We start from the raw sequence: 24,528 nt of genomic DNA, 5'->3' as shown, positions 1-24,528 counted from the left end.
GAATGGAAATAATAAAATAATAAAAATATAAAACAATCAATATTCTCACGACGTTTCGACTTCCTGTGGATTTCACACCTGATGATAGTTGCTTGTGTTGCATTCGAAACGTCGTGAGAATTTGTATTGTTTTATATTTTTATTATTTTATTATTTCCATTCTACGTGACTTTACCGAAAGAACCAAGAAGATGAATCCCTGCAGTCACGAAAGCTTTAAATCAAAATGTTGATGATGTTTGCATTTTCTTTGGAACTGATTGGCCGACACCAGGTGAGGTAGTGAAAGAACCAAGTATATCATCAACATTTGTTTCCATGTCCACCAGAAGTACTGTGTGGTTAACACAGACTTGATTCATTACAAAAGGTTTCTATTTGGTGTTTGAACATCTGAACACCTCCTGTTTTAAACTTGATTTGGAGCTTTCGTGACTGCAGGAATTACTCGTTGGTTTTTTCGGTAAAGTCACGTAGAAGTTAATTGGTTTAATTTATTTTTCTTTCTACGTGACTTCACCGAAAGAACCAAAGAGAACCTCCTGTTTTATTGCCAGAAAGGCTAAAATCGATTATTGTTTGACATACTTTGATACGGGCAAAAAGGTCTCGTGATGTAGCTGCCAGAGGTGGGACAAAGTCATTGTTATGCAAGTCCAAGTCGAGTCGCAAGTCATCAAATTCATGACTCGAGTCTGACTCGAGTCCAAGTCACATGACTCGAGTCCACATCTCAGAGGTGGGACAAAGTCATTGTTATGCAAGTCCAAGTCGAGTCGCAAGTCATCAAATTCATGACTCGAGTCTGACTCGAGTCCAAATCACATGACTCGAGTCCACACCTCTGGTAGCTGCTCACCCCGAGCTATGAATACTCTGATACGTTCATCGTCTTGATCTTGTTCACCTTTTTTGGCATGTTCTGGTCTGACACTGGTGGAACGAGGCCCTAAAGAAGGTTGTCTCTGGTGTAAACCAATCAGTTTCAAAGACAATGCAACTATTATCAGACGATGTCTGTTTGCATGTTCACCACAAGTACTGTGTGGTTAATGCAGGACTTGATTCCTCGCAAAAGGTTTCTATTTGCCTTTTGAACATCTAAACACCTCCTGTTTTATTACCAGAAAGGGTAAAACCGATTATTGTTGTTTCATAGTCTTGAGTGTTTATAATATTCTGACCCCGTGGCCCCCTACTTGACATCTGTGGGTAAAAAGTAGCTTCATAGGTAATCGGATTCCTCCATTATAAATAAATAAATATCGCTTCTGAACCTCGCGTGAAAACTACCATGAACATATCAAAATCGAAGTTAAGAGACCAACATCATCACACGTACGGTAGATAATCGATTATCACACCACTTCGGGGGGGGAAGGGGTGGCCAGATTTTTTAAAACGCCGGATAACCACTCATCATAATTATTTGAAATAGCTTATCTTTGCACGTTCTTATAAGCCATTATGTTTCAAGGTGTTGTGTGTACGCTTGTTTCAGTGTTTCACGATTGGCAGAATCGTCACCTGTGGTATATGAAGGTTAACCACGTGGGGGGGGGGGGGGGGGTTGGCGATGTTGCTGCTGATGTTGCTGCTGCGTTGGCAGCGGTGTCCAAACACACTTCGCAAAAACTCAAAACATTCACCAATGACACTGTGGTCTTAAAGGACAATACAAAGACAAAGATCCCCCCGTGTAGCCTTAACAGACTGTTGTGGCAAGTGCTGTTCGCGAGAAGTAACCTATGAAGACCGGCACGGCACACGAGGGGGTGGGTGCCCAGCACCACTCCCGGCCGCCTTTGTTTCCCCAGTGGCGACGATTTTACAGACCGCACCAAGGTACTAATTTGAGGCTGAGTCGACCTAGGGGAGGAAGCCCAGGACCGGTTCAGATAAATCGTCACTGGTGTTGGTGCTGGACGTCAGCGGCAATCGAACTCGGGTCGCCGGGTTCGCAGCTCAACGCGCGAACCACAAGGACCACCCCCCCCCCCCGCCCCCCAACACACACAAAGTACAATACGCGACGTTTCGGGAAAGTGCCCTTCCTTATCGCACTTCGGGATAACCGATGAACGGCCGCGGGTGGAGCGCGCGCGGGGGGGGGGGGGGGGTGGGTGTTGTGGGGGCCCCCACTGACCGGGCCGCTGGGCCCTGCTGTTGGCCTCCCCGCGGTCCGCGTGCGGCGGCAGGGGCCCCGCCAGGCCGACGGGAGACGCCGCGGCGGAGCCCGGGCTGCACGGCGAGGGGCCTGAGGCGGGCGACTTGGGGCCCCGGGGGCTGTGGGTGGGCGTCAGGCCCGGAGAGGAGTGCTGAGATCCGTGCTGCTCTTCCTGGGCCAGCGCCTGCAACAAGAGGGGAGGGGGGGGGGTCATCAGAGGGGGGGGGGGGGTCATCACAGGGCTGCCACGGTGGCTAGGAGATGTTAACTGCCTCGCCTGGTATGCAGCAGGGCATGGGTTCGATCCCTGGACCCTGACGCCTGCTGCTGTATATTTGGAGTTTGTGTGTCTCTCTCTTTCTCCTCGTGGTCGCGTGGATTTTTCTCCGGGTCCTCCAGTTTTAGCCTCCACTTTAGAATTCTAGTGAGATTTAGATAATTTCTATTTAGAGGCTCAGATATTCTCTATTCCGAGACTCAAAATTCAGAGACTCAGAGATTATCTATTCAGAGACTCAAAACCTTTCTATTCAGAGACTCAGAACCTCTCTATTCAGAGACTCAGAACATCTCTATTCAGAGACTCAGAGATGATCTATTCAGAGACACAGGCACCGCCACAGAAACTAGTAAATCCAGAAAGAGACTCCATTCACAAATTCCGAGAGACACGGAGACACTTTCCACTTAGAGACTCAGATACCTCCCCAGAGACTCAGCGAGACCCAGAGAGACACAGAAATACTCAAAGAGACTCAACGAGACTCGCAGAGCCTTGGCGAAACTTCGAGAGACTCGGTGAGACTCGGAGACTCGACGAGACACAGGCGGACTCAAGAGATGCATCGAGACTTGGCGAAACACGGAGAGACACAGTGAGACTCAGAGAGAGACACAGTGAGACTCAGAGAGAGACACAGTGAGACTCAGAGAGAGACACAGTGAGACTCAGAGAGAGAGACACAGCGAGACTCAGAGAGACACAGTGAGCCTCAGAGAGAGAGGGGGGAGATTCAGAGAGAGACACAGTGAGACTCAGAGAGAGACACAGCGAGACTCAGAGAGAGACACAGCGAGACTCAGAGAGAGACACAGTGAGACTCAGAGAGAGAGACACAGTGAGACTCAGAGAGAGAGACAGTGAGACTCAGAGAGAGACACAGTGAGACTCAGAGAGAGACACAGTGAGACTCAGAGAGAGAGACACAGCGAGACTCAGAGAGAGACACAGTGAGACTCAGAGAGAGAGACACAGTGAGACTCAGAGAGAGACACAGTGAGACTCATGGAGAGAGACACAGCGAGACTCAGAGAGAGAGACACAGTGAGACTCAGAGAGAGAGACACAGTGAGACTCATGGAGAGACAGAAAGAGAGAGGGAGACTCACAAACCTCCCCCTCGCACACCACCATCACCCTGCCTGTGTGTGAGCTCCTCTCTTCTAGACACGGCACCCCCCCCCCCAATCTCCCACCTGGAAAGGAGCCCCCCCTGGGCTCGATCCGCGTCCCAGCAGCAGCAGCGCGTCCTTGATGCAGGCGCGGCAGGCGCTGTGCTGGCACGGCAGCAGGAGCGGCGTCGCGTACAGCTCCTTGCACATGGGGCACGTGAGCTCCCGCTCGATCGCCTTCAGAGGGACCTGCCGAGGAAGAAGGGCGACGATGAGAAGCCGCGGTGGCTGGGAGATGTTAACTACCTCGCCTGGTGTACAGGAGGTCGTGGGTTCGATCCCGACACTGACTATGCCTGCTGCTGTATATTTGGAATTTGCGTGTCTCTCTCATCATCATCACGGTGGCTTGGATATGTTAACTACCTCGCCTGGTGTACAGGAGGTCGTGGGTTGGATCCCGACCCTGACGATGCCTGCTGCTGTATATTTGGAATTTGCGTGTCTCTCTCATCATCATCACGGTGGCTAGGAGATGTTGACTACCTCGCCTGGTGTACAGGAGGTCGTGGGTTCGATCCCGACCCTGACGCCCCCTGTATATTTGGAGTCTGCGTGTCTCTCTCTCATCATCACGGTGGCTAGGAGATGTTGACTACCTCGCCTGGTGTACAGGAGGTCGGGGGTTCGATCCCGACCCTGACGCCCCCTGTATATTTGGAGTTTGCGTGTCTCTCTCTCATCATCACGGTGGCTAGGAGATGTTAACTACCTCGCCTGGTGTACAGGAGGTCGGGGGTTCGATCCCGACCCTGACGATAACTGCTGCTGTATATTTGGAGTTTGCGTGTCTCTCTCATCATCATCACGGTGGCTAGGAGATGTTAACTACCTCGCCTGGTGTACGGGAGGTCGTGGGTTCAATCCCGACCCTGACGACCCCTGTATATGTGTATGCATGTTCAACTAATTTAGCGCCGTACGTAGCCAGCCATGCTAATCGGAGGTGCGGGAATATTTGGAATATATTTGGAGTTTGCGGTGTCCCTCTCTCTCTCCTCGTGGTCGCGTGGATTTTTCTCCGGGTCTTCCGATTTTCCCTCCACATTCAGAATCAACGTCACGCGTTTAAGAGCATTTGGCTGCTGCTTCACATTTCCACGTGATGATGATGATAAGTCACTTCGATGAGCTATCATTTATAGCCAAGTCGCTTCTGAAAAACAGCTGTATAGCTCAGTGGGCCTTACCTGGTAAAATAATAAAATACAAAGTTTATAGTGAAACTAAAATAACAACCTGCTGATGAATGACGACCACGCCGCCCCATCGAAGCGACGCTTGCCTCGCGTCTTTACAGCGCCAATGAAGCCAATGGGTGAAAATTCCACGTTCACATTTTGATTGCAGAACGAATACATCTCGTGTAACGTCGCACTCGTGACACACAAAGTTATCGCCACAAACGAGCCACCACAACACCCTCGCTGATCTCGTCAAGAAGCATGAACCCATCGTCACGCCAACTCCGATAATCCCTCGCAAGCAGCGGCGACGGCGGCTTTTGGCTGCCCATCGAACATAGACGGTCCCAGCATCTGCGGCCGTCTGGAACTTTCTCAGTGGAGCTGCGCACTTAGATTGACGAACTCATTTCTTTAGAAATGCTCTTTCTGTCCTTAGTTCGTTGTCCTTCGCCCGCGCACCTCCGATGAGCGCGGTCGGCAACGTACGGTGCTAAAGAAGTTAAATACACGGTACACTTAAACATAGTGGCGGGTCGAGGGGTGGGGAGGGGGAGGGGCGGCCTTACGACAGCCAACTCATGGTTGGCTCGCACGTAAAAGTTGTTACTCAAATTTATCGACCCCCACCCCGGCTTTCGGGATGATGGGTTGAGAGTCAACCCCGAGCCGGGATCTGAATTCGCAGCCTTCCGGCCGTCACTGCCGCTGAGCGCCGCTGAGGCCAAATACCCCGACCCCGTGATGGGGCGTTCGTTCGTGAGAGAGGGACGCGCACTCGATGTGCCTCGTGTCCACCCCTCCTGTCGCATCAGTGCGGACAGGGGGAGAGGGGGGGCAGACTTTGACCTTTAAACAACTTTTATTGCCGCTAGCAGCAACAGCATTGGAGGCGATTCCGATATGAAATACACAAAGTCACCAGCAACACAAATAAACGCTACAAATCCACGCGCTGTGGCGCTCAATGCACCGCGCACAACACGAAAGAAAAGTCACGTGGTGGTGGTGGTGGTGGTGTCATCGCGCACGCCACGGTGACGAGCGAGCGCTTCGGAAGGTGAACACGAGGGTGCCGTCCACGCTGGTACAGAGACACAGAGAGAGAGAGAAGAGAGGCAGTCGAGGTGACTCGATGGTTGGATTAAAAAAATAAAAATCCGGCGCCTCGTTCGATGAGATCGCGACTACCGTCCAAGTGTCCGAGTGGGCAGGCCTCGGCACCATCTGGGGACATGAGCCAACAACTCCCCATCCCGACATCACGGCGACATTAGTTTTTGAAAGTATCAAAGTATTTGTAAAAAAAAATAATCCTAGATTTTACCCTTTAAGATGTTCAAACACCAAATAGTTACATTTCTTTTTCAAGGAATCAAGTACTGTATTACCCAAACAAACAAGCTCTGATGATAATATATGCATTGTCTTTAATAATAATGTAATTATATTTCGATTTAAAGCTTTCGTGATTGCAGGGATTCATCTTCTTGGTTCTTTCGGTAAAGTCACGTAGAAGGGAAATAATAAAATAATAAAAATAAAACATAATAAAATACAATTCTCACGACGTTTCGACCACAACGCAAGCAGCCGTACTCAGGTGAAGAACAGGTCTGTCGGAAAGACAGCGTCTGAATGAACACCACCAAGCTTGGTAGCATATATATAAGCTGGGTTAGAGGAGGAAGGGCGCCTTGACAAAGGAATTTGCATATCAACAGACAAATTTAGCATATTTATGGGAAATGCAGATATGGGATTAGTCACTACTTGTGGAATGCGTAGGAGGTGGGGGGGGATCTAAAAGTCATATTATGCCCGTGCATTATGTAGGATTAGCAGCAACACAGGGAGGGAGTAGGGTTAGCAGTAATAAAGGGAAGGAATTTGAATAGTAAGGAGCTGCAGCAGCCAAACCACCACGTAAAAAACTAATATTAAAAACTACATCAATATCATCAATATACTAAACGAAACGTCGTGAGAATTGTATTTTATTATGTTTAATTTTTATTATTTTATTATTTCCCTTCTACGTGACTTTACCGAAAGAACCAATAATAATGTCATTATAGTGACATAAGCATCGTCTTTAAAAATAATGTAATTATAGTGTTACGTGCATCGTCTTTGAAACTGATTGGCCTCCACCACAGATGCCTTCGTCTCACCACCAGTGGCAGACCAGAGAACGCCCAAAGGCGAACAGGACAAGGGCAATGCCACACGTACCAGAGCATTCATAGCCCTGTGTGAGCAGCCACATCATGGGACACCTTTTGTCAGTTTTAAAGTGTGAACATTTGTAATAGGTTTTACCCTTTCTGACAATTAAACAGGAGGTGTTAAGATGTTCAAAATACCAAATAGATACATACTCCTTGGTTCTTTCGGTAAAGTCACGTAGGTAGAAAAATAAAATAAAATAATTATTTTATTTAAAATAACCATTTTTTTTATTTAAAATAAAATAATTATAAAATAATTATTTTATTTTAAACAAAATAATTATTTTTATTTTAAACAACATAATTATTTTATTTCATTTTTCTACCTACGTGACTTTACCGAAAGAAACCAACAACCAAAGAGAAACCAAAGAGTATGGATTCCTGCAGTCACGAAAGCTTCAAATCAAGACCAAATAGATACCTTTTTTAAATCCTTTATATTAAGTTCACTTGCTTGCTTGCTTGCGCGCTTACGACCGTGCAAATCTTTCGGTCGTTTTTTAACCCACTTCCCGTGATCCAATCGAGCTGACATTTTGCACACAGACTCGTTGTGCGTGACAATTTATTTTCGTGAAATTTTTTTTCCAAAATGTTCCACTTTTTAGGAAAATTTTTTTAAATATTTAATTTAGAATACCAATGTGATAAAAATGAAATTCTTACTCAAGAAAAACAGAAATGAATAATAAAATAAAACCGATGCCACGCATATAAAGGATTTATAGTGAAAAACTTTGTTTTTACGGGTTAATTTTTGCAAGTAAGCAAGTACTGCATTACCCACACACAGTGCTTGTGGTGAACACGCAAGTCAACGTGGCTCTGATAATATTCGCGTTGTGCGTGAAACTGATTGGCCGACAACGGAGACAGCCTTCACTACCCCGGCCACAGACCGACATTGCAAAATCAAACTCCGTAGAGACCCAGGCCTCATTTCTCAAGAACAATAACAGACGACAGCGACGTTAAAGCACCCACGTGGGTTGCAGTCCAGCTGCCCCCCCCCCCTCGCCATCAGCTGGTTAAAAAATTTGGACATTGAGTTGAATCCAATTTGCATTTGAGGTCAGGGCTGGGTTTTTTTTTTATTTTGCCAGCCCTGCGTCGCCCCTCCCAAGACGAAAAGCTTTGTCCTGCAGCAGGAGCCACGCGCACCCCATCCTCCCATCGCCCTCCCCGTCTCCTCTCCGTCTTCCTCTTCACAGAACAATGCCACGTGTCCCCCACCCATCAACCCAACCCACCAAACCTACCACCCCACCCATCCAACCACCAACCCAACCACCCACCAACCCACCCACCAACACAACACAACCCACCCACCAATACAACCCACCCACCCATCCACCCACAAACCCAACCACCCACCAACCCACCCACACACCCACCAACCCAACCACCCACCAACCCACCCACCCACCAACACAACCCAACCCACCCACCAATACAACCCACCCACCCATCCACCCACCAACCCAACCACTCACCAACCCAACCACCCACCAACCCACCCACCCACCAACCCACCCACCCACCCACTAACCCACTCCCACACCAATCCAACCCACCCACCCAACCACCCACCAACCCAACCACCCACCAACCCAACCCAACCACCCACCAACCCAACCACCTACCAACCCACCCATCCACCCAACCACCAACCCACCCACCCACAAACCAAACCACCCACCAACCCAACCACCCACCAACCCAACCACCTACCAACCCACCCACCCACCCAACCACCAACCCACCCACCCACAAACCCAACCACCCACCACCCCAACCACCCACCAACCACCAACCCACCAATCCAACCCACCAACCCCCACCCAATTGACTCCGATCTCCTCTCCTTAACCCAAATACACGCCGCTCCCAAAGCCTCGTTTCTAATCCGGATTAACCACTGAGCCATCGATCAATGAGCCCAGTGTATGGGTTTAAACACCCGACCACCCTCCCACCCCGACCCCATATACATCGCACACATGGCACCATGCATTTATTACGCTGTTCTGAAAACCTGATTCTGTTTGCCGATCTCTCTGCCATGAAGAAGGGTCATTCCCTAAACGTTACCTATTGTCTATTTTATTATCTCTGTACTTTTAGTGATATTGGATGAATGTGCTGAGTTGTTGTTTGTGCATGTGCATCACTGCCAATGCAGTTTGATGAATGCAATGATGAGACAATGAAGGGAGAATGATGGTACAATGATGAGACATTAATGAGTCAATGATGGCACAATGATGATCCCCGTGTATTTGTTGTATGCATTTGTCACCAAGTACATCTATTAAAATCAAACGTCATCAGCACGACACACGGCTCATATCATGCGTTGTTGCGTGGGTATCGACGATCCACAACTGATGCAAACGCAAAGACTCCGATTGAAACGGTGCTACGAATGAGACAACGAGATGATTAACGAACCCAAAATAAAATAGAATCGATAAAATATTATCTCGATTCAAACAAACGACCCCGCCCCTCTCGCCGGTGGGACCGTGATGCATCATCGCATCACCGGGCGTCGGTAAAGAATCGTTCCTTGTCATCAAACCACGAATTCATGATAAAAAAAAATACGAAAAATGGACCATCCAATGTGTTTCTGCAAATATGAATTAATTGGTGGCCGCACAGACATTCATTCACTCATTCAATCGTCATTTCTTTCTCTTGAACCCCCCCCCCCCCCAAAGGGCATCATTTGTCCACGGTGACAAATATCATGCAATTGGATCTTAATGCCAAATGGTGAAGGGTCAATACCCCCCCTCTCCACACCCCCCTCTCCACACCCCCCTCTCCCCCCCCCTCTCCACACCCACAGTCTCCCTCGTTAATTCTGCTGCCTGGACACAGAGAGAGAGTGACTCACACAATAATAATTCAAAAAATTGTTGGCCCGCCATCGCTTCACACCACCACCACCACCACCACACACACACACAGAGTGAGAGACGCACACAGGAGGAACGGGGGAGCGATGCCCGTGCTATGCGCACTTCGCAGGGCAGACCGGGTCGCGCGGCAACTGGGAGTGTGATTGAAGATGGGGCTGCGTGTGCGGTAGTGAGCAGCCAGACTTGCTTGTCGCTCCTATAACCTTGCAAGCCGCGAGCGAGAGACAAAAATATATATAGCAAAGACAAAGATTCCCCCGTATAGACCGAGTAGAATGTAGGGGCAAGTGCTGTTAGCGAGCACCTATGAAGGCCGGCACGGCACGCGAGGGGATGTGGGTGGCCGACACCACGCCGGCCGCCTTTGTCTCCCCAGTGACGATGTTCACACACCGCATCAGGTACTCATTTGGGCTGAATAACCCACACACAGACCCGCAGACCCACAGACCCACAGACCCACAGACCCAGCCACGCACACAGACACGCACACAGACACACAGTCACCCAAATACAACGACAAAGATCCCCGCATAGCCGAGGGGGGCCCCCATGACCGGTTCAGATAATTGCCATTGGTATTGGTGGCCGTGAGTGGGAATCGAACTGGGGACGCCGGGTTCGTAGTGCAGCCCGCAAACCGTTACGCTAACGCTCCCCACGCATCATATATATGTGTAGCACACACACACACGCGCGCACATGTACTGCACCAGCGGGTGAACGTGCCAGTGAAATTCCACGTTTGTGCTTCCTTCACGCGAGAAAAAAAAATTAAATTGCGTCATGGGCATTGCTTTGGTGTGCACGCTAGCGCAGCGGGCAGGGTCACGCTCGGATAGGTCACCGCCATGCATAACAGGTGCTATAGGCCACGCGGCTCGCAGCGACATCAATTGTTGTGCAGCACTTGGCGTGCGACCATCGCCTGCGGACGTCGGCGCCTTCACCAACTCGCACGAGACCGCCGTGGCGATGCACGGCGGTCCACATGACCTCCACGATTCACCGCCAGAGAATGGGGGAGTGGGTCGTCATCCAGCAGTGGATAGACCAAAGCAACCTGCCGCGGGACCCGCCTAGACGCAGCAGACGGAACGAATACATTGGTGGCGCCGAGCGGGGGGATTGGCACCGTTGGCGACGTACGGTGCGAAAGAAGTTCAGCATCCATGCATACAGCTGAGATGCGTCCGTACAAATAACATTTTTTTTTTCACCAACGTGAAGATAACATTTTTGGGACGATGACGATACGAGTTAACGCATTAACAGCATCACCTTCAGCAAGCGCGCATGCACCCGTTTACCGCATTTTTGCATCGGCTAATAAAGCTGCGCACACAATTGATTTTTTTTTAAACATAACGATGATGCTTGCAGCGTTGTTGTACGATTCTCGCGTTAGGCTGGGCGCGCGCGATAGAACGCGATCTGGTTTATAATGCACACGAGGAGGAGGAGGAAACTTGGAAGTTGCAGCTCACCAACGCCCTCCTCCTTTGTGTGCGAATAACCAGAGGAGGCGAATGAAGCGACGGAAGACAAAGCCAACAACCACATTCACGAGGCGCCACTGCTACCACCACCACCACCACCACCACTTTAATAACCAGCACAACCACTACTACCATCACTACCACTATCATTACCACCACCACTTTAATAACCAGCACAACCACTACTACCATCACTACCACTATCATTACCACCACCACTTTAATAACCAGCACAACCACTACTACCATCACTACCACTATCACCACCACCACTTTAATAACCAGCACAACCACTACTACCATCACTACCACTATCACCACCACCACTTTAATAACCACCACGACCACTACTACTACTATCACTACCACTATCACCACCACTTTAATAACCAGCACAACGACTACTACTACCATCACTACCTCTATCACCACCGCTAATACCACCACCACAACTAACACCACGATCACCAAAACGTCACCACCACTTTAACCACCACCACCAACACCACTACGAGTACTACAACCATCACTACCACTACAACCACCGCTAATACCATCACTGCTACCACCACTACCACCACTATCACCATCAACACCCACTGTCATGATCATCATCACCACCACCACCAACACCATTAGCACGCCCACCACTATTGCCACCAAAAGACAAATACCCCCATATAGCCTTCAACAGACTGTTAGGGCAAGTGCAGTTTGCGAGCACCATCATTACCAAAGACACTACCGCTCCCCACCTGCACCACCACGACTACCACCACCATCATTACAACCACCATCGCCGCCACAACCACCACCACTATCACCGACACGACCGTCATCACCTTGACCACCATCATGATCATCACCCCCATCACCACCACTAACACCACCACCACTATCAACACCACCATCACCACCACCACTATCACCATCACCACCACTATCAACACCACCATCACCACCAATATCACCACCACCATCAACACTATCACCACTATCACCACCACTATTACCACCACCACTGTCACCACCAATATCACCACCACCTTCACCGCCATCACTACCACCACCACTATCACCATCACTACCACTATCACCACCACTATCACCACCACTTTTACCACCACCACTGTCACCACCACCACTATCACCACCACGATCACCACTATCACCACTATTACCACCACCACTGTCACCACCAATATCACCACCACCACTGTTACCACCGCCACTATCACCACCATCACTACCACCACCACTATCACCACCACCACGATCACCACTATCACCACTGTCACCACCACCGCCACTATCACCACCGTCACTACCACCACCACCACCATGATCACCACCACCGCCAATGTAATCACCACCACCACCACCGCCACCACCACCATGATCACCACCACCGCCAATGTAATCACCACCACCACCACCACCGCCACCACCACCACCAACGCCACCACCACCATGATCACCACCACCGCCAATGTAATCACCACCACCATCACCACCACCGCCACCACCACCACCACCAACGCCACCACGCGCAGGGCGCTCACGTTCCAGTTCAGCACCCCGCGCACGAGGACAGCTCCCACGTGGCCGCTCCGCTCGGCCGCCGTCACGGGCGGGAGGCCGCACGCCTCGGGGTGTGGGGGGGGCTGGTGCCCACGAGCCCCCCCCCCCAACACCCACACAGGCGCCCTGGGCACGCGGGGACGATTGCAAAGGTCGATAGCCGGAGGTCGGAGGGCGACTGCGGTCAGGGCTGCGTTGTGCAGTGTCCGTGCGTGGGGACTTCTTTCGCGCCGTACGTAGCCGACCCCGTGCCAATCGGATGTGTGCGCAGGGCGAGGACAAGGAACTAGGCACCGTTTTAGAGACGTCAGTTCTCGACCTTGGTGCGTCTCACGGAAGATCCTCGGCAGATGCCTGGTCGGACGCTGATGCTGGTTGTAGTTTAGTTACGTGGTCTCGTATGCACGCACGGCGTCAATAAAACACACGCGACACAGACAAAGGATCCCCCGTGTAGTCTTTGACAGACGTGGGGCAAGTGCTGCTAGCGAGCAGCGCCGTATTGAGGCCGACACGGCACACGAGGGGGTGGGTGGGCAACACCCACGCCCGGCCGCCTTTGTCTCCCCAGTGGCGATGTTTAAGCATCGCCTCCAGGTTCTCATTTGAGGCCGAGTCGACTTAGAGGTGGGAGGGGCGCCCAGGACCGGTTCAGATAATCGTCAGTGGCGTTGGTGGCCGTGAGCGAGTCATCGTGCTCGAGGTCGCCGGGGTTCGTCGCGCGGCGCTCTAACCACTGCGCCACCGCTCCCCGCACGCGCAACATCACGCAACATCACACACACACACACAGACACACACAGACACACACACAGACACACACAGACACACACACGCTGCATCACGCACAGACACGGACACACACACGCACGTACACGCAACATCACACACACACACACAGACACACACAGACACACACACGCAGCATCACGCACAGACACAGACACACACACGCACGTACACGCAGCATCACACACACACACAGACACACACAGACACACACACGCAGCATCACGCACAGACACAGACACACGCACGTACACGCAGCATCACGCACACACAAAGACACACACACACGCACGCACACGCAGCATCACGCACAGACACAGACACACACACGCACGTACACGCAGCATCACGCACACACACAGACACACACGCACGCACGTACACGCAGCATCACGCACACACACACAGACACACACGCACGCACGCACACGCAGCATCACTCACACACACACACACACGCACGCACGCACACGCAGCATCACGCACACACACACAGACACACACACGCAGCATCACGCACACGCAGACACACACGCGCGCGCGAAGCAAGGGACGCTAGAACAAAGCAGAATACAGAAGTGGGATGAGTGCGGTGGTGGTCGACGCTGTGATTTAAAGGCGCGTCTGACGAGGGTTGGTTGTGTTGATTGATAATTTTCATCGCGAGCCGAGTGTCAAACAATTTTGCCCCGCGTGCATTATATATGCGCGCGCGCACACACACGCAGGGACACAGACACACACACAGAGACGCCGCGAGAGACTGAGGCTCGCATATAGACAGAGCGACGTAGAAACAGGAGAGATAGAAATACGGTGATACAGACGGCGAGAGATACAAAGAGAGCGAGACACAGATATAGATGGAGACGCGGACACACAGACAGAAATTCACAGACAGAGAGGCATAGAAACAGAGAGAGAGAGACACAGAGAGAGATGCAGAGACACAATGAAGGAGAGAGCTAGACAAAGAGACACAGAGAGAGAGAGACACACAGAGAGAGAGAGACCGACTCACACAGGGAGAGGGACAGAGAGGGACACACAGACAGAGACCGATCTCACCTCTCCCCGGCTGGCGGGGTCCGTGACAGAGCAGAGGTCGCTCATGTCGGCGCTGTCTGACATCTCGGAGGCTCTGAGCGCGCGGGGTGTCGGTCGTGCAGGTGTGGCGGCGGTGGTGGCGGTGGTGACCGATCGTGGCAGGGGAGGCACCTCCCAATCACTCTATTGTCCACGGCGGAGAGCAAACCAGGGGGAGCGGCGGTGCGAGAGCCAGAGACGGAGGGAGAGAGAGGGGAGAGAAAGAGACGCCTCCAATAAACCTGCGCTGTGGCGGTCCCTCCCTCCTCGCCCCGTCTCCTACGTGATGCTCTGAGCAGCGGAGGTGGTTGTCAAGACAACACTGCCACCACCCCCCATCCACCCACCCACCCACCCCCTCCTCCACCTCAGTCTCCCTCTCTCTCCCTCTCTCACACCCCCACCAACCACCCACCCACCCTACCCAAACTCACCCCATTCTCTCTCCCCCCACCACCCACCCACTCTACCCAAACTCACCCCAACCTCTCTCCCCCCACCAGCCACCCACCCTACCCAAACTCACCCAAATCTCTCCCCCCCCACCACACACCCACCCTACCCAAACTCACCCCATTCTCTCTCCCCCCACCACCCACCCACTCTACCCAAACTCACCCCAACCTCTCTCCCCCCACCACCCACCCACTCTACCCAAACTCACCCCATTCTCTCTCCCCCCACCACCCACCCACCCTACCCAAACTCAACCCAACCTCTCTCCCCCCACCAACCACCCACCCTACCCAAACTCACCCCATTCTCTCTCCCCCCACCACCCACCCACTCTACCCAAACTCACCCCAACCTCTCTCCCCCCACCAACCACCCACTCTACCCAAACTCACCCCAACCTCTCTCCCCCCACCAACCACCCACCCTACCCAAACTCACCCCATTCTCTCTCCCCCCACCACCCACCCACTCTACCCAAACTCACCCCAACCTCTCTCCCCCCACCAACCACCCACCCTACCCAAACTCACCCCAACCTCACTCCCCCCACCACCCACCCACCCTACCCAAACTCACCCCATTCTCTCTCCCCCCACCACCCACCCACCCTACCTAAACTCACCCCAATCTCTCTCCCCCCACCAACAACCCACCCTACCCAAACTCACCCCAACCTCTCTCCCCCCACCACCCACCCACCCTACCCAAACTCACCCAAATCTCTCCCCCCCCACCACCCACCCACCCTACCCAAACTCACCCCAACCTCTCTCCCCCCACCACCCACCCACCCTACCCAAACTCACCCAAATCTCTCCCCCCCCACCACCCACCCACCCTACCCAAACTCACCCCAACCTCTCTCCCCCCACCACCCACCCACCCTACCCAAACTCACCCCAACCTCTCTCCCCCCACCACCCACCCACCCTACCCAAACTCACCCCAACCTCTCTCCCCCCACCACCCACCCACCCTACCCAAACTCACCCCAACCTCTCTCCCCCCACCACCCACCCACCCTACCCAAACTCACCCCAACCTCTCTCCCCCCACCACCCACCCACCCTACCCAAACTCACCACAATCTCTCTCCCCCACCACCCACCCCCCCTACCCAAACTCACCCCAACCTCTCTCCCCCCACCACCCACCCACCCTACCCAAACTCACCCCATTCTCTCTCCCCCCACCACCCACCCACCCTACCCAAACTCACCACAATCTCTCTCCCCCACCACCCTACCCAAACTCAGCCCAATCTCTCTCCCCCCACCACCCACCCACCCTAGCCAAACTCACCCCAATCTCTCCCCCCACCAACCACCCACCCTACCCAAACTCACCCCAACCTCTCTCCCCCCACCACCCACCCACCCTACCCAAACTCAGCCCAGTCTCTCTCCCCCCACCACCCACCCACCCTACCCAAACTCACCCCATTCTCTCCCCCCCCACCACCCACCCACCCTACCCAAACTCACCCCAACCTCTCTCCCCCCACCACCCACCCACCCTACCCAAACTCACTCAATCTCTCTCCCCCCACCACCCACCCACCCTGCCCAAACTCTCCCCAATCTCTCTCCCCCCACCACCCACCCACCCTGCCCAAACTCTCCCCAATCTCTCTCCCCCCACCACCCACCCACCCTGCCCAAACTCTCCCCAATCTCTCTCCCCCCACCACCCACCCACCCTACCCAAACTCACCCCAACCTCTCTCCCCCCACCACCCACCCACCCTACCCAAACTCACCCCAACCTCTCTCCCCCCACCACCCACCCACCCTACCCAAACTCACCCCAATCTCTCTCCCCCCACCACCCTACCCAAACTCAGCCCAATCTCTCTCCCCCCACCACCCACCCACCCTACCCAAACTCACCCCAACCTCTCTCCCCCCACCACCCACCCACCCTACCCAAACTCACCCCAATCTCTCTCCCCCCACCACCCTACCCAAACTCACCCAATCTCTCTCCCCCCACCACCCACCCACCCTGCCCAAACTCTCCCCAATCTCTCTCCCCCCACCACCCACCCACCCTGCCCAAACTCTCCCCAATCTCTCTCCCCCCACCACCCACCCACCCTACCCAAACTCACCCCAACCTCTCTCCCCCCACCACCCACCCACCCTACCCAAACTCACCCCAACCTCTCTCCCCCCACCACCCACCCACCCTACCCAAACTCACCCCAATCTCTCTCCCCCCACCACCCTACCCAAACTCAGCCCAATCTCTCTCCCCCCACCACCCACCCACCCTACCCAAACTCACCCAAACCTCTCTCCCCCCACCACCCACCCACCCTACCCAAACTCACCCCAATCTCTCTCCCCCCACCACCCTACCCAAACTCAGCCCAATCTCTCTCCCCCCACCACCCACCCACCCTACCCAAACTCACCCCAATCTCTCTCCCCCCACCACCCTACCCAAACTCACCCCAACCTCTCTCCCCCCACCACCCACCCACCCTACCCAAACTCACCCCAACCTCTCTCCCCCCACCACCCTACCCAAACTCAGCCCAATCTCTCTCCCCACACCACCCACCCACCCTACCCAAACTCACCCCAATCTCTCCCCCCACCACCCACCCACCCTACCCAAACTCACCCCATTCTCTCCCCCCCCACCACCCACCCACCCTACCCAAACTCACCCCAATCTCTCTCCCCCCACCACCCACCCACCCTGCCCAAACTCTCCCCAATCTCTCTCCCCCCACCACCCACCCACCCTACCCAAACTCACCCCAATCTCTCTCCCCCCACCACCCACCCACCCTGCCCAAACTCACCCCAATCTCTCCCCCCACCAACCACCCACCCTACCCAAACTCACCCCAATCTCTCCCCCCACCAACCACCCACCCTACCCAAACTCAGCCCAATCTCTCTCCCCACACCACCCACCCACCCTACCCAAACTCAGCCCAATCTCTCTCCCCACACCACCCACCCACCCTACCCAAACTCACCCCAATCTCTCTCCCCCCACCACCCACCCACCCTGCCCAAACTCACCCCAATCTCTCCCCCCACCAACCACCCACCCTACCCAAACTCACCCCAATCTCTCCCCCCACCAACCACCCACCCTACCCAAACTCAGCCCAATCTCTCTCCCCACACCACCCACCCACCCTACCCAAACTCACCCCAATCTCTCTCCCCCCACCAATCACCCACCCTACCTAAACGCACCCCAATATATCTCTGTCTGTGTATTCTACCCAACCCGCCGACACGTTTTCAGGCCCATACCAACGCCCACAAATAATACATGCACAGACCTAAAGCTTCTTTGCAATTCAAATCCATTCTTCCGTGGCTGATCTATATAAAATTGTCTCTCTCTCTCTCGCTCTTAAATCCCCCAGCGGAAGATAGAAGACCGTCACAGCACCCAGCAGCGGCTTGCCATGAAGCTGCACCAGAAATAAAACCCCGATGGAGGAATTGACCCATTTCCAGTCAAATTGTGTTTCACGCCTCTCCTCCGCACTGCCTTCAAAGGCAAAATCCCAGCGTAGCGCAGACACCCAGCGCCACGTTGTGTGTGTGTGTGGGGGGGGGGGTCTACGTGTGTGGGTCTGACAAAGGCGGCCGTATGTGGTGCTGGCCACCCACCCCCTCGTGTGCTGTGCCCGCCTGCATAGGTGCTCGCTAACAGCACTTGCCCCAGCCGTCTGTTAAGGCTACACGGGGGATCGTTGTCGTTGTATTTGGGTGCCTGTGTGTCTGTGTGTGTGTGGCTGGGTCTGTGTGTGTGTGGGTCTGTGTCTGTGTGTGGGTTATTCAGCCCAAATGACTTCTTAGTGCGGTGTTTAAACATCGTCACTCGGGAGACAAAGGCGGCCGGGCGTGGTGCTGGGCCAACCACCCCCCCCCCCCGTGAGTGCCGTGCCGTCCTTCACAGGTGCTCGCGAACAGCACTTGCCTATGTGGGGGATCTTTGTCTTTGCGTGGGTCATTGCACCGCGCCTCGAACCCGGCGACCCGAATTCGATTGCCACTCACGGCCACAAAACAATCAGCGACGAACATCTGATACCTGGGGTCTCTCCTAGGTCGACTCAGCCCTAAAACTGAATACCTGATGCGATTTGTCAAAAGTCAGCGCTGCCCCAAAGAGTCCGTTGAAGGCAATACGGGGGGTAGCTTGTCTTCGTGTGTGATGGGTAGGTGCGACCCGCGGCGCTTACGGACCCAGCCACCCGAGTTCGATTCCCAACCACGGCTAACCTAAGTGGCTATTATCTGAACCCGTTCCTGCCCGCGGCCTCCCAATGCAACAAAGCAGACCGCACTGACCAGCGTGGTGAAGTATGGTGAAGCGACCCCAATGATCGAGAGGGGAAAGCTTCCACCCAGCAGTTGATTAACAATGCGCAATTGTGCCGTGCGTGCTTTACAGCTATTAAACTAAACTATTAAACTAAACTACGTTTAATTTTTCTGGGTCAGAAGCGACTTGGCCACAAATGATAGCTCGACGAATGGAGATTTATAGCAGAAGTCAAATAACTCTAAACGCGTGACGTTGATTCTAAATGGGGAGGGGTGGGTGGGGTGGGAACGGGGAGAGAGAGACGCAAACCACAAATATACAGCAGGCGTCAGGGTCGCGATCGAACCCACGACCTCCTGTATACCAGGCGAGGTACTGAACAAAATTAATCAATATACAATCAAAATGTATGCACAGCCGTGCTTTGTATGTAGCCGTGGTGTTGATGCACAGCCATCAGTGGGGAACCTCTCTCGCACACACGTGTCTACTGCCCGCCCGCCTGCCCGCCCGTGGCTGCGTGATTGCATCGGTAGCTGCTGCACGGAATAGTAAATGGATTTCGCGGCGTGTACCCGAGCGAGAGCAGCGGTGGTTAAATGTAGCCGCGCGTGGCCACACGGACTCACAGAGCAGCAGCAGCAGCAATGCCAACACACAGAGTTGGAGGACCGCCGCTGCCGCTGCCGCGAACAGAGACAGTGTGGAGCAACGCGGCCGTCCAGAATAAACGCCTCCTCATTTCGAGACCCAAAACAACATCATGGCACCACCTCCTCCTGGCTTTGACATTCCTCCTCCTCCTGGTGGTGGTGGTGGTGGGACCATTGATCGCATCGTCAGGACATCGCTGACAGCCCGATGCGCACACCTCAATCGTGAATGGAAAATGACGGCGATGCGAATGTGGTCATGCAACACAAACTATGGGCCATACAGTGCACCCAGAGACCCATAGAGACCCGTAGAGATGCATTGAGATGCCTACAAACCATTAGAGATATATAAAGACCCGTAGAGACACATAGAGATCCATAGAGATACATTGAGATAAATAGAACCCAGCAGGAATATACATTTCGATATAAAGCTTCCGTGACTGCAGGGATTCAAATTCTTGGTTCTTTTGGTAAAGTCACGTAGAAAGGAAATAATAAAATAATAATAAAACAGCAGGAATATATAAAGACCCGTAGAGACACAGAGATACGTAGAGACCCATAGCGATACATAGAGATACATATAATCCAATAGAGATATATAAAGATCGGTAGAGATACAGAGATATGCATAGAGACCAACAGAAATACAATGAGATACAGACACCAACAGGGATAAATAGACCCATAGAGACCCATAGAGACACAGACACATAGACACACAGAGATACATAGAAACCAGCAGGGATAAATAGACCCATAGAGACCCATAGAGACACAGACACAGAGACACACAGAGATGCATAGAAACCAACAGGGATAAATAGACCCATAGAGACCCATAGAGACACAGACACATAGAGACACACAGAGATACATAGAAACCAACAGGGATAAATAGACCCATAGACCCATAGAGACACAGACAGACACACAGAGATGCATAGAAACCAACAGGGATATATAAAAAGAGACCCATAGAGATACATAGAGACCCACAGAGATACAAAGAGACCCATAGAGATACAGAGACCAGATTTGAAGCTTTCGTGACTGCAAGGATTCATACTCTTAGTTCTTTCGGTAAAGTCACGTAGGTAAAAAATGAAATAAAAATTAATAAATATAAAACAATAAAAATCACGACGTTTCGGAGGCAACACAAGTCTCCGTCATCAGGTGGGACCGTCACAGCCAGATTTGCTGCATCAAGTGAGGGAGGGATTCAAGGTGTAAGCTCTTAAGTACCAGTTAAGGGGGGAGGGGCTTATCAGAATGTGGTAGCCAATGAATGGAACGTATCGGGAGGGGGGTGGCGGGGCTAACAGAGGGACGGGGTACTCGTGGTCGTGGTCTGATCGTGTCCGCGAGCACAAGTCAGATTTGAAACACGGCAAAATTGAGTCTTCCGCCGTTGCCGATAATTGCTGCAACTCGGTGGGCTCTCATGAGATTGTTTTCTCCGAGACATGTTGAACGACATCATCATCTAAACGCGTGTTTCTAAATGTGGAGGGAGAAAACCTTAGGACCCGGAGAAAAAAAAACATCCACGCGACCACTGGGAGAGAGAGACGCAAACTCCAAATATACAGCAGGCGTCAGGGTCGGGATCGAACCCACGACCTCCTGTATACCAGGCGAGGGAGTTAACATCTCCTAGCCACCACAAGCCACGACGCTGGTGCTGTACAGGGCAGAGTGTTTCCACAGTGGGTGGTGGCTGGGGGAGTCACGTGGATGTAGGGGAGGCTCAGGCCGATGTACATCGATTAGGAGGAGCCTGTATGCCTGATCGTCAACAATGTTGGTTTCCAAGAGTAACCAGCGGGCTCGGACTAATTGCACCACGCGTGCGGTGCCTCCGTTGATTTGTATTTTCCTCCGCTTGCAGTCACTTAGCTAGCCGGGATATAGACCTCACAAAATGGGACAATTGGTTAAAACATCGACGGTCATTAATTCGTAAATTTAATTCTCGAAACCCATGTTGGGGGTCGGGCCAGGGGCCTGGGGTCCACTCTGCAGTGGGCCACAAAGTAGTCGAGGACAAGGCCGTAGCCATGGAGTCAACATTGGGGGGGGGACCAAATCTTTCAGGGGGTCTGGGGTCCCCCCCCCCCAGAAAAACAATCTAAATTTGAAAACGAATTTCCTGCCTAAAATATTAAAAAATTCACTAGCACATGGGATGAACTTTTTCTTTATTTTTTACAATAATGTCTAATAATGTATTGTATTACATTGCTGGTTTTTCTGTTTTACCTTTTCTTGTTTCATTGTATGTAATGGCAGAGATTAGGGATTAATAAAGTACAACCACAATCATATAAACAGCAATCTATTTTATAGCAATATATTGGAGGGGGGGACATTTTGAGCATATTTGAATATTGGGGGGGGGGGATGTGCCCCCCCAAATATATATTATACAATCACAGCCTTAGTCGAGGACCACTTCTCCAGGACAGAATAAAACACGAAACCTTCTCAAACGTAATGAACCGACAACGTACACGCGGTGTTTTGTTTTGTTTGGATCAACTTTTATTCAACGATAAATTATAAACTATTCCCCGTCGACTTTTAAATTACGCCCCACCACCAGGCAAGCGACGGTCATCCGCAGGTGCCTGGCAAAGTATTGGGAACAGACAGTGCCACAATCCTTCGTTCGTGAATGGGAGGGAGAGGGGGGGGGGGGTGAGAAACGCAGGATAACTTCCACAACCGCGTCCTCTGTTTATATCCAAAGAGATTAAACGGTAGGGCAGTTGAACCACTCCGACACACGGCAATCACCCCACGGCCACAGTATTGCATTCAGAGTTGGCCATGGAGATGGTTTTCCTGGCTGGGCAAGAACGTTTGCAGCCAGAGTTTAACACAATCGAACCCCTCGCGATGCGCCTTCTCCCACGTTTCACAAATCTTCGCCGTTCCATTACGCGCTACGTCGTGACGCACCGCACGCACCTGATGCCGAATCGGATCTCTCTACGTCATGAGGAACCAAGACGAAGATCCCCCGTGTAGCCTCAACAAACTGTAGGGGGCAAGTGCTGCGAGCGAGCGCATATACAGGCCGGCAGGGTGCGCGAAAGAGGAGTGGTGTGGCCGGTACCTGTGCTCGGCCACCTTTGATCCCCCCCAAGTGCCGATGTCTACACACCACAGAGCTGCCACTCATTTAAGGCCGAGCCGACCTGGAGGAGGCCCGGGACAAGTTCAGATAACCGAACACTCGTGTTGGCATGGAACTCGGCTCGCCAGGTTCGCGGCGCAGCGTGCCAAACACTGCGCAACCGTTCACAAACACGCGCACACACACACATGCACACGCACGCACACACACACACACATACGCACGTGCACACACGCACACACGCACACGCATACCAGCGCGGGCACACGCACACACGCACACATGCACGCACGCACGCGCACACACACACATGCGCGCACGCGTACCAGCGCGGGCACACATGCGGTTACGCTTCTCGATTCGGCTCGCCGCTGCATACTGCGCCTGCAGCATGCTGCACACTGCGCCTGCAGCATGCTGCATACTGTGCGTGCAGCATGCTGCACACTGCACGTGCTGCACACTGCGTACTGCACATGCAGCATGGTGCATACTGCACATGCAGCATGCTGCACCTCAACCTGTATTCGAACGGAGGAGACCGCGATAGTGAAGCCGTCGTTCCAGAAATGAAGCGACACGGACTTCGCGGTGAGAATGCGTCGCAAGGGACGGAGGGAATTCGTTGATGAACGCAAACAGACGGAAGGACGTCGCAGCCCTTGGGAGAGACTGGATTTCGTTACGGGTGGGGGGGGGGTGTGACAATGCTGGCAAACAAAAAACAACGCAACAAACACCGCCCCCACCTCTGTTGCTCTCTCTCTCCGTATCCATCTCTCTCTCTCGAGAGAGAGAGAGATGGATAGGGAGAGAGATGGAGGGCAAGAGAGAGAGAGAGAGATGTAAAGAAATGCAGCGTGGACCCGTGGCAGACCTGAAACACCGGGGCGGGGAAAAGCTTCCCAACTCGCCACTTCACCCCTTGCTCTCTCTCAAAAGCCAAAACGCCGGTCGGTGAACGCCAAAACCCGCCAATTCGCGCTGGCTGCAGAGCCGTGCCGCCCCCACGCGGCCGGGCGGCACGACCCGACAACGTGGCAC

The 24,528-nt window shown here is 52.8% G+C and overlaps 1 protein-coding gene across 2 annotated transcripts in view; it reads right to left on the bottom strand.

Moving 5' to 3' along the window:
• Positions 1-15,230, bottom strand: part of TRIM46 (tripartite motif containing 46) — a 44,144-nt gene extending 28,914 nt beyond the window's left edge. For both annotated transcript variants that reach the window (XM_078879340.1, XM_078879341.1), the window contains exons 1-3: positions 14,902-15,230; positions 3,644-3,808; positions 2,147-2,351 (exon numbers count right to left, since the gene is read on the bottom strand). In XM_078879340.1, the coding sequence (XP_078735466.1) occupies positions 2,147-2,351; positions 3,644-3,808; positions 14,902-14,964 (433 nt within the window). In that variant the 5' untranslated portion in view covers positions 14,965-15,230. The remainder of the gene's footprint in view (positions 1-2,146; positions 2,352-3,643; positions 3,809-14,901) is intronic.
• Between the last annotated feature and the right edge of the window lie 9,298 nt (positions 15,231-24,528).

Source organism: Lampetra fluviatilis, chromosome 53 (assembly GCF_964198595.1).
Source record: "Lampetra fluviatilis chromosome 53, kcLamFluv1.1, whole genome shotgun sequence".
Lineage (NCBI taxonomy): Eukaryota > Metazoa > Chordata > Hyperoartia > Petromyzontiformes > Petromyzontidae > Lampetra > Lampetra fluviatilis.
Note: the sequence above shows the minus strand (reverse complement) of the source record. Positions and strands in the feature narration are given on the sequence as shown.